General features: G+C 37.0%; 2 protein-coding genes across 3 annotated transcripts in view; both read left to right on the forward strand.

Moving 5' to 3' along the window:
- Nucleotides 1-751: 751 nt before the first annotated feature.
- LOC111449480 (G patch domain and ankyrin repeat-containing protein 1 homolog) lies at nt 752-6973 on the forward strand. 2 transcript variants are annotated; one of them, XM_023089388.1, is made up of 5 exons: nt 752-1076; nt 3963-4042; nt 4215-4268; nt 5767-5886; nt 6678-6973. In XM_023089388.1, exons 2-5 carry the CDS (start codon nt 3971-3973, stop codon nt 6807-6809), a joined length of 378 nt encoding a protein of 125 aa, XP_022945156.1. In that variant the 5' UTR covers nt 752-1076; nt 3963-3970; the 3' UTR covers nt 6810-6973. The 2 variants fall into 2 exon arrangements, with proteins under 2 accessions (XP_022945156.1, XP_022945157.1); XM_023089389.1 differs by lacking the exon at nt 752-1076 and adding an exon at nt 2262-2955.
- Nucleotides 6974-7882: 909 nt separating this feature from the next.
- Nucleotides 7883-11143, forward strand: part of LOC111449477 — a 4802-nt gene continuing 1541 nt past the window's right edge. The window contains exons 1-4 of the mRNA XM_023089386.1: nt 7883-8426; nt 8993-9091; nt 9564-9741; nt 10570-10667. Coding sequence (XP_022945154.1) covers nt 7989-8426; nt 8993-9091; nt 9564-9741; nt 10570-10667 — 813 coding nt within the window. The 5' untranslated portion in view covers nt 7883-7988. The remainder of the gene's footprint in view (nt 8427-8992; nt 9092-9563; nt 9742-10569; nt 10668-11143) is intronic.

An 11143-nucleotide genomic window follows, 5' to 3' on the forward strand; every position in this document is an offset into this window, starting at 1 on the left:
TAAATATAATATTTATTGAATTAAATTTAAGATACTATGGATAAAAAACACAATATTATTCCGAAAATGACAACATATTACACGTTATCATGCAATAAAAATAATATATTATACGATTCGTGCAGTTATTTATTAAAAGCTTGTCGAGTTGTGTCATCGTTTACTGTCAATCTATCTTTTGTTTGTGCACGATCTTTTATTACAACGTTTGTCTTAACTGTTGTTTAATAAATACGTCACATGATGTCATGTGTACGTGTTGAGACATCCACGTGCCACCAACAATTCTAGTCAAAGAATATCGAGTTAGTATTTGACTATTTTTGTGATTGGGTATTTACAAGGTACTGAAGGCGACGGGACAACATAACAGAGAAAAAAATTGCTCTATCCTCCTTTCGAGAGCTCGGAACAATCGTCAAAATCTAAACAAGTAAAAATAATTATTGATCGAGATTACGACCAAATAATTGTTAATCGAGATTACTACGAGGTGGTCATGCATGATGATCATTAGACGTTACTTCAAAATTTATTTACAAAAAATTATTTTATAATATAAATATTAAATTAAAAAAAAATATCGTACATCTAACCGTGTAAAATTTTACGACTAACATTGAGTTAATTTCCGTCATTTATATTTTTATTTTCTCTATCCTCCAAAAACCGGTTTTTTAAAGCCGGTTGTTCGATCCAATTGGACCGGGCTTAACGGGAACCGACCCGTTGGATTATCTGAAATTCATGATCGCCGAGGCAGAGGGAGAGCGCGCGAGAAATTTTAGTTGAGAAGCTTCACGGCGTTCTCCGTTCAGCAGGAAAAGGGGCGAAGACTTGAAACGCTAGGGTTTGGAGGAAGTGCGAAAGTTCTACAAGTTTTGAATTCGAATAGGGTTTGGAGGAAGTGCGGAAGTTCTACAAGTTTTGAATTCGATTAGGGTTTGGAGGAAGTGCGAAAGTTCTACAAGTTTTAAATTCGATTAGGGTTTGGCAACGTATCAGTCTTTTAAGAATTTTACCTTCCGTTTTTTTTTCCCCACTGGACATCAAGATCATCCAAAAGTTCTGTCCAGGTTAGCCTCTTCTTAATTTTTCACTTTTGTTCTCGAAGAATTACGTATTACGCGATTATTGTATTTTGAATTTGGTTTATTTCGTGATACATGCCAAAACTTTGGCTTTAGTATGAACAACTCTGAGATGCGAAGTTAATCAGATAGTGTAGCTAGGAGAGATGGCAGTGAGTGTGAAGATCATTAGCGAGGAAAAGATCAGACCTTCCTCTCCAACGCCGGAAACCCAAAAACATCTGAAATTCTCCTTCTTAGATCAGCTAGCTCTGCCTGTTTATGTACCCGTCTTTCTTTTCTACGCTCCAGGCGGCGATGACAATCAAACATCCAAGTCCGGCGCCTGAAAGCTTCCTTATCCAAGGCATTAGCCCAATACTATCCATTCGCTGGCCTGAGTTCAAGACAATAATGTTTCAATCCCCTGCCACGGCAATGGCAGTCCAGGTGTTGATGAACGAGCTAATCGATGAGGCGTCGGTGATTTTGTGGGACATGAGCAAGCCAATTGTCATGCCACTGCATTGGAACGACGTGGTTTGGACAAGCAGAATGCAGGCTTTGGCAGAGTCGGAGGATGCGATGGAGAAGGGGAGGAATTGGTTGAGTGAGTGACATTGAGTTGATTGAGTACATCAGAGAGACGGCAGTTGACTTGGGCTTCCACATAGATGGCTCCCTGGTCGTTGCAATGGATTGAAACATTATTGTCTTGAACTCGGCCAGCGAATGGATAGTATTGGGCTAATGCCTTGGATAAGGAAGCTTTCAGGTGGCGGGACTTGGATGTTTGATTGTCATCGCCCCCTGGAGCGTAGAAAAGAAGGACGGGTACATAAACAGGCAGAGCTAGCTGATCTAAGAAGGAGAATTTCAGATGTTTTTGGGTTTCCAGCGTTGGAGACCAGAAGGTCTGATCTTTTCCTCGCTAATGATCTTCACATTCACTGCCATCTCTCCTAGCTGCACTATCTGATTAACTTCACATCTCAGAGTTGTTCATATTGAAGCCAAAGTTTTGGCATGTATCACGTGTGTCCCCACCCAAAAATCTTACCTTTTTTTTTTTATTTTTTTATTTTTAAACGTAATTCATGTAGTAATCTTTGGACCTGCGTATATTTGTATTGATTGATTTCGAAGTATGGCCGTCAGTTTAAATGTAAAGAGCTTGATGCGAAGTATGGCTAAAGAACAGGAGTTTTGAATTTATAGACTCGTCTATTTGGTAGGATTGTGCACGGACTACTTCTGACTAGATATTTGATAAATTCAGGAGCTAGTCCATTTTCAAATAGATATTATGAGTTTTTGATAAGTAACATTTCTATCTATCTCATCGAAGTGGTGCTCTATATTGGGGAAGACATACAACATACAACTCAGACACATGGTCAATAGTTAAATATCATTATTACACTGGTTGGTTTTTTGTCGACTACAAAAGCACGTTCTCATGACTTCTGATTTTTTTGGTTCTGTTGGATTTGAGAACATTACAATGTACGTGGGTGAGGGAATTCGACCGGATGACCTCTTATAAGATTGATTTAATTGTTGGGCCATGCCCCACGTTGGAACTTTTGTTACATTTAATGTTGGTACGAGGTTTAACAAATGTACTCAAAGCTCTTTTATGGGATCATTGATCTAAGGAATTTATGAACCATCGTGGGGCCAAGGTTGGACTAGTGGTCACATGGGCAAAATAAGATGGAATGAGTTCAATCTATGGTGGCCACCTACCTAGGATTTAATATCCTATGAGTTTTCATGTCAACCAAATGTAGTTAGGTAGACAATTGTTCGGTGAAATTTGTCGAGGTGCACACAAACTAACTCGGACACAAAAAAAAAAAGATCCAAGGAATTTATAATTACAGTACGTCCTTTATTCTTGCCAATTGGGATACAGGTGCTTTTTTTTTCATCTATTGTATTTTGATGAAAATAGGGGCAAGAAAGCTCTATGGAAAAAAGATGGTTAAATTCGTTTGTATTTGTAGGTAGTGATCAAACAAACAAAACGAAAGAAACCTCATTTCTTTAGATCAAAACGAAACCTTAGTAATTTCCAATTACTCTTTAATCAAGGGATTTACTTATTTTAGACTTCAATTTGAGGCGAATTCAGAATTGTTCTAATTTTATAATCATCAACTACTATAGAGATGTCTCCTACGTTACCCGTAATATGTGGAAGTATCGACGTAATTTCATAGAGTCATTCGGTCTGAATGCTACATGAAGAACATAAGCCAGATGAAGGAACGGGAAGACCTAGGATGTAGAAGATCATAACATGAGTGATTCGGCGGATTTGGATTCCTATATATCCACTCATGTGGTACTTCATTGGACGATATATATAAGATCCATCCAATCCGTAGGAATCAATAGAAAAGGCAAATCCCTTATGATACACCAGATCCGGCTCGGTTATTGATAGAGTGAATAGATCTGCCATTTCTTGAAGTCGGAAAGGAAATGGCCGGTATAGCTCAATTGGTAGAGCAAAGGACTGAAAATCTTCCTGTTACCGGTTCAAATCCGCTATTGAAAATACGTCTAATGTGTCGGAAAGGAAATGGCCGGTATAGCTCAGTTAGTAGAGCAGAGGACTGAAAATTTTCCTGTTACCGGTTCAAATCTGCTATGAAAATAAATAAAGATAATGTGTCAGAAATGGCCGGTATAGCTCAGTTAGTAGAGCAGAGGACTATAATCTTTGGCTTTTAGGGAGATTACTCTTTTTTCTCCTCATTCAAACATTTGTTAACGTAAAACCTTTCATTTTGGATTTCACAATTCATTCACAGGAAGACCCTAAATTTTTACATGCCATCATTTTACTTTGGGATGATGATGTCTTTGATCATGGTGTCACAGGAGGAAGGATGGATTTGGAGTCAGGCTCAGGGGGGTCTGTTTCTGCTACAGCCATCGATTCCTCGAACATAGGGTTTCAGGTTTTCTCTCTCTTTGACTCACTGTTACGTATATGAATTTCTAAATCATGCTTAGATTCTATTCCCCATTTTATACCTCTTCATTTTTCTATTGATGTTATTCCGTCCAATCTTTGAGCTTCAATTTGTATACTGACTTCTCTTTGTGTTGTTTTTGTTGTCTTTCTTGAAGCTTTTGAAGAAGCATGGTTGGAGGGAAGGAACAGGCCTTGGAATTTCCGAGCAGGTTATTTCGCTTATAGTTTTCACGCTTTATCATATACTCTAAATAAAATTAGTCATTGTTCAATAATTTTAAAACTAGTTGTACTGCAATTGTTTGATTAGAAACAATACTTAACCCGTACATTTGCGATATATTTTCACTACATACTTAACGAAACTGGAAATTAGACCTTTGATGTTCCGTCGCAACATAACTTTATACAACTAACAAAATTTTAATGCGTTAATATGGGCATATCTAAGCTAATAATGAGTAGGCTTATATATGGGGATAAAAGGAAAGAAAGGAGAGAGTGGATTCTCAAACAAAGATAAATGTCTAGTAACTTCAGAAGTTTTTCTATTTTATGATGATTTTATAAAATATTTGTGAGTGTCCGTGCTAACTGTTCTTCACAGGACAACCGTCTGACCCTATTACTTTTGGTTAGATAACTCGTAGGATACTAAATCTTTGGGGTGCCTACCATGACTTAACTCATTCTCTCTAAGTCCTTTATTAGACTTCGAAAAAATTATAACATGAGAATTTCATGCAGTGTAGCAAGTAAGTTTGCGTTTGATAATCGAAGATGATGTTTAGGCAGTGGCAACCTCTGCTTCACTTTTGCTATTAGGGAATGGTCGAGGTGGGGAAATCCCCGATTTGACTAGGATATGGTTGACCAAGGAATTTTTCCATTGGGAAAACCGATATCGTCTGGGAAATTCTTGAACCTGTCAGTTTCTTAAAAAAATGTTGATTACTGAAATCTGTCTGCTAAAATTTCATGTGTGTATGTGTATATATATGTATATATGTTTGCTGATTATAAAAGAATTTAATCTGAAAACCTACCAGAGAACTCTCATGGCAGAAAAATTTGATCCCCATGTGGGAAGTCCATGAACCTCCTCCATTTCTCAATATATGGATAAAGGGGTGGGGATAGGAAACTAAAATTTTCTAGAGTCGGCCAGTAGAGCAGCTTCTGCTCGCTCTCCTGATAGAGTCGGTCGGGATGATTGATTCATGCTCATCCTATGCAAGGGCAGGGAAGAAGCAGCAGATTATTGCTGGTTTTGGTGCCTTATCATTTCAGAATTTTCGAATTATTCATTAGTATCTTTTCATTCGATTTTTGCACGTAGCCTTTGTGATCACCGCGCAAAAAAGAAAGGGTAAAATTTAGAGCGTTAGCGCAATCTCGTGGGAAGAAAGAATACAAGAACTTTCCTAGAGAGTAGCATTATATGGATATCATATTGGATATTAGAGTCCTTGTATCTTCCTCTTGATGTACACTCCACGCCATCAAGAATTTACCGAGTATAGTCTTTTCGTCTACGTCCTAAATGTATTATTTGAATTCCCTCGTTTTTATCGTCCTAAGACATTCGTTTTATATATTTGTTTATTTGTAAAGGGGTTCTTTTTTCCTCTTATCATGTAACTGGGTCATTGTAGTGCCCTCCTGTTTACTCCTGGAAATTAACTGTTTGACCTCTCGTGCAAGCAGGGTAGGTTGGAACCTGTACAGACATCTGTAAAGAATAATAAACGTGGCCTGGGAGCAGATAAAGTGAAGAAGAAGCTTAAAGAAACTACTGATATTGCAGCCTCTGATACGAAAAACCAGGTAAAACTTCTGTTATATGAAGTTCTCTGCAAGTTCTTGATCGCCATCGTCGATTTCCTAGGTGTAGTTTAGACGGGAAAGGATCTCGAAAAAATAGGAGCTTATGAAAATACCTTCCAATTAGATTTAATTTCAAGAGTCTAATTACGAAAAGAGTTATGTAGGGAGCACCATGAAGAACTGTAGCAGTTAGTCTTCTTTACAGTTGATCCGACTTTGGGTTACTCGTCTCGTAATTCCTCTCCTATCGAATCCCCTAAGACAAGACTCTATTTATAGGTAGTGTTTTTTTTGCCTTCTCTAAACATTGACCACATAACAGCTTAGAATATTGGTGTGAGATCCCACCTCGGTTGATGTGGGGAACGAAGCATTCCTTAAAAAGGTGTGGAAACCTCTCTTTAGCAGACGCATTTTAAAAACTTTGAGGGAAATCCCGAAAGGGAAAGCCCAAAGAGGACAATATCTGCTAGCGGTGGGCTTAGACTGTTACATTATTTGGTAGCCCCCAAAGAGTTTAACTTATTGGCTTCGGTATCATGAAAACATATTTTTGGTTAGCATAAACATTTCAGAATTATATTGGATCGCATTAATCACTTGCTTAGCATAAGTTCACGAATGGGTTAACGACACGAAGTTCGATTAAGTTTGAATGTGCTCGATGTGCGAAATTGCATTATTTTGACATGGTCATCATTTTTGCATATATAATTTGTTCATGCTACTCGTACCAAATAAAAGGAAAAGAATCATAGCTAACAAGTAATACTAATATTTTTTATCATCAGGAACGTCCTCCGTCGAAGAAAGCGAAGGCGATGTCGAAAAAGATGAGGAAGATGCTCGAGGAAGAAAGGCTATTTCGAGAGAAGGAATTCGAGAGGGCATTTTTCAGGGAATTTTGGCCAGATAATGTGTGATGTTATACATGAACTAGCACTTCCCAAATCATCATGTAAGCAAATTCAATTTCTTTGCCAAAAATCTTGTTTTAATTAGGGTTTATAGCAAGTTAGCATTCACCATGTAGTCTGTAGTTTGTAAATGTTTATGATTATTGAATTTAATTTTATAATTATCATAATGTATTATTATTCAATATATATACATTCATACATACATAAAATATTCATATTTTAAATTTTGTTTACCATTATATTTCAGTAATTTATTTGTGATGTAACGTTTCGATTTGTTTTTATTAACACGTGGAGGTGAGAGGTATAAACCGTTGACTTTTTTTTATCATGTATAGTTACGGTTTTGACTTAATTTTTTATTTCAGTCATTTCACACTTAAAATTGAATTGTTTGTTGTCGCCTCACCAAGATCTCTCCGGCGACGATGGAGGTTGTTGTAGCGGGTTGATTTTTTTCTTTCCTAATAAGAGACCTGGACGATTATCCATACCCTTCGTAGCCCTCGGGTTTCAAACCCGCTGTTCTATTTGTTGGTGTTTGGGTAAAAAAAAAAAGCTAAGATTTAACCTTCATAATTATAAAATAAAAAGTCAGAAGGTGCACAATGATATAATATTGTCCACTTTGAGCTCTTGTTTTGCTTTGGGCTTTTCGAAGGCCTTATTATAATATTGTCCACTTTGAGCTCTCGTGAGCTCTCATGGCTTTGCATTGGGCTTCTCGAAGGCCTCATTTGAATGTTTTGCTTTGGGCTTTTCGAAGGCTTTATTATAATGTTGTCCACTTTGAGCTCTCGTGGCTTTGCATTGGACTTCTTGAAGGCCTCATTTGAATGAAGATTGTCTATTTTAGGCATAAACTCTCGTAATTTTGCTTTGGGCTTCCCGAAAAGACCTCATTTAAATGGAAATAATATTCTTTACTTATAAATCCAAATTCATGTTCTTCCACTAATTAATTAGCGTGGGATTTACTCCTAATAATCTTGAACATTTTTTACCGTAGAATTAAATTATAATTATAATTTGTAATTTATTTATGTATTATTAAAATTGGGAAAAAAAAATTAAGAAGCCGCGTCAGAAACCTAGAAGACATGTCCAAAATCGTCTGCACCTTGAGGTGCGGTTGAAGACGATAAACCCCAGAGAGCGAGCGCTTCCCTCCCTCCTTCACCAATGGCTTCCCTCACTTCCTCTTGCTGTTGCTGTTCCTATGCTTCTCAATTGCTTCCTCGCTCTTCCAAATCTCCATTTTCACCATGTCCTTCTCCTTTCTCTCCGTTCAACTTCTCGAAGCGCGCAAAACTTCTCTTAGCAGCGGCGAAGAAGAAGGAATCCGATGCAGTTCCTGTAGCGAAGAAGGAATCTACGGATTCCAAGGAAGAGGAATTCGTAGAGGTGGAAGAAGAGCTGCCATGGTATCAGGAGAAGGCATTGGACCTCGTGGAATTCACTGGCTCTGTCACTCAGGCACTTCCTGGCCCTAGGGTTGGCCAGAGCTCGTTGCCTTGGCTCCTTGCTGTTCCTCTTGCGTATTTGGGCGTCACTTTTGTTATCGCTTTCGTTAAGACTGTTCGGAAATTCAATTCCCCTAAAGAAAAACGCCGGAGACAGGTCTTCTTCCTCTCACTTGCTTTACAAATTACTACTTCCCTGTGCAACTTTGTGTTAAGAAAGACATTAGGTTCTTGCTTGAAATAGCAATTTAGTTCTTGTAGTATGAAATTTGGGATGATTATAATTTGAATTTATTAATGATTTAGCATATACTATGAAAAAATACATCAAAAGTGAAGTATTGGATCTCAGTATTTATTGATATAGTCCATAAAATTTTACAGCACATTTTGTCTTTGAGCAATTTATCAATGTGCCTACATCTACATCACACAGATTTTTCATATAGAATTTCATGGTAGGAACTAAATTATAAAAATTTTGAAGGATAGGAGGTAAATTTACTTAAATTTAAGAACTAAATTTTTACGAACTTGAAGCTAAAAAGCTAAATCGTTATGAAGGATAGAATAGGATGTGTACCTGAAGATAGTTATACCGGAGTTGTTCGACCGAGACCGAGATAGAGATGGGTGAGATCGGGGTTTAGTTCTAGTGGCTTGTGGAAGCTATTAGCTATATTTGAATTACGGTTTACACTGATCGTGGTTGATATTTCTCAGGTCTCAAAAAATGCCATTCTCTGCTTGTCAGTAGATGAGTTGCTTGAGAAAGGAAGGGATGAAATAAAGCCGGAGGCTCTTGCTGAAATTGTGCAAAAGGTTAGATATGTTATATTTTTTTAATTCTTTTATAGAGTTGAAGCTGTCCTTCTTAATGGGAAGTGATGATTCTTGTCATCAACTGAATCTGATGCTAATATCTTGAGTTCTTCAAATAACGTCGCAATTTCAGTTAAACGTATTATATTCTTCCAACAAAGTGAGGCGGAATCCTTGAACTAAAGAAACTTACAAAAACTTTGTTAGACCTGAGTAAGGCCAAAAGGGAAGTATGTTTGAATGGAGCCAACAAGAACTACCATATGAAAAATAATTTACACAAGCTCTATGAGTATTATCGAAAGCTTTTCTATTCTGTTCTTCCCTATTGTCTCATAGATCCAATTGAGCCAGATTTTACCGAAGGATCTAAGTCAGCTTATGAGTAACGATTAAAAATAGTTTTTAGCAGACCACATCATGCTAGACAATTCACATTATGAGTTGTAATAACTTCTAATCTCCTCTCCAGACAGGTTTCAGTGTGGGCGAAATTTTGCGAAAGTATATACGTTATGCATTGAATGAGAAACCTTTCAACCCTGAATTAGTTGCCAACCTAATTCAGCTGAGAAAAGCTTCTGCATTGGAGGACACTCAGGTTGCAGAAATTCTGAATGAGGTATCAAGAAGGATTGAGAGAGATAAAGGTAACAGGATATTCTATGCCACTTGTACTTTTAGTTTATTGTAAGCAAGGGGGACTTTGGAAAGCACATTATACGTCCGAAAAAACAAACACAATTAGGAAATGAAAATTTGTTTGAACATGACGAAATCAACGAATTAATCGAGGTTCCTATCATGCTTCATGCTTCCCTACGTCTTCACTCGACAAAGATTTGAGAGAAAGGACTTGGTGGTAATGTAGAAGTAGTCAACTTTCTTTATATATCAGAAAGTAGTGAAACTGCCTTGAAAAACTGAGTGATTTCGCTAGGTGTCTCGGTCGTACTTATACCTCAAGTTGGCTTCAATTCACATCTCTTTGGTGTGTTAGATGATGCGTCGTCCTCCTCAATCATATCATGGCACTCGTCTGTCTTGGTGCTATGGCCGGATGGGCCACTTGAGGGTTGCTGTTTTATTTGTTTCAATACGAGGGTCACAACCTACTTTTTTTCATAGTATGGTTGTGACACAGGGCACCCTTTTATTTAAAACTCTATTGAATTGCAGCCAAGTTCTTTGATTCAGTATAAGCTCGCATTCCTGGAACTTCCCGACTGTTACTCAATAGACTGAACTATTCTACGGTAAAGTCAGCAAGTGAAGGGTTATTCTTAAAATTTTAATAAGAAAGTAAATGTATATAGGTAGGTAGTCTCTTTGGGCGAGTGTCCTTTAAATTGTTTGTTCATTATTGTTTCTTTACCACAGTTGCTTCTTCAACTATATTTTTAGCAAATATTGACAGGTAGGTGTAAGAAGAACATTCAAGCTATTCATCTTTCTGATAATTGTTCTTTATTTTTCAGGTCCAGTTGTTATGAATATGTCAGGCTATACTGAGAAGGGTTTCAAGAGAAAATTAGCCGTACAGGCCCTTTTCGGCAAAATCTTCTATCTATCTGAGGTTGGTAGGATGAACAGTAGATTGTGCAAAACTCCTGAATTTCAATTTTGTTTTCACCATTCTTCTCTTCATGTTTCAATTATGTACGATACACTTTCTCTTGATCTTTCTATCTATTTTGATTTTTCTTTAAAAGAAAAAGGTTTTTAAACCATTTTGGTCTCTAAACTTTTTAAGTTTTTTTTTTTTTTTTGGTCCCTAAACTTTCAAAATATTCGTTATGGTCCTTGAACTTTTTAAGTTTGTTGCATTTTATTCCCTAAACATTCAAAATGTCCACTTTTTTACCCTGATTTTAAAAAATAATTTTGGTCCTTACTATCTCAAACGTATATGACTTGAAATCATGCTCATATGAATATGCTAGCACCCTACACTAAAACAAAATAAAGGTAACTTTTTTACCCTGATTTTAAAAAATAATTTTGGTCCTTACTATCTCAAACGTATATGACTTGAAATCATGCTCATATGAA

Source organism: Cucurbita moschata, unplaced genomic scaffold (genome assembly GCF_002738365.1).
Source record: "Cucurbita moschata cultivar Rifu unplaced genomic scaffold, Cmos_1.0 Cmo_Scf00011, whole genome shotgun sequence".
In the NCBI taxonomy this organism is placed as follows: domain Eukaryota; kingdom Viridiplantae; phylum Streptophyta; class Magnoliopsida; order Cucurbitales; family Cucurbitaceae; genus Cucurbita; species Cucurbita moschata.

What these genes read in the sequence shown, in the direction of transcription:
- LOC111449480 (XM_023089388.1), top strand. Translation starts at nt 3,971, where the DNA reads ATGGATTTGGAGTCAGGCTCAGGGGGGTCTGTTTCTGCTACAGCCATC. An exon ending in CCTCGAACATAGGGTTTCAG is followed by an intron (nt 4,043 to 4,214) that starts GTTTTCTCTCTC and finishes TCTTTCTTGAAG; the next exon opens with CTTTTGAAGAAGCATGGTTG. An exon ending in CCTCTGATACGAAAAACCAG is followed by an intron (nt 5,887 to 6,677) that starts GTAAAACTTCTG and finishes TTTTATCATCAG; the next exon opens with GAACGTCCTCCGTCGAAGAA.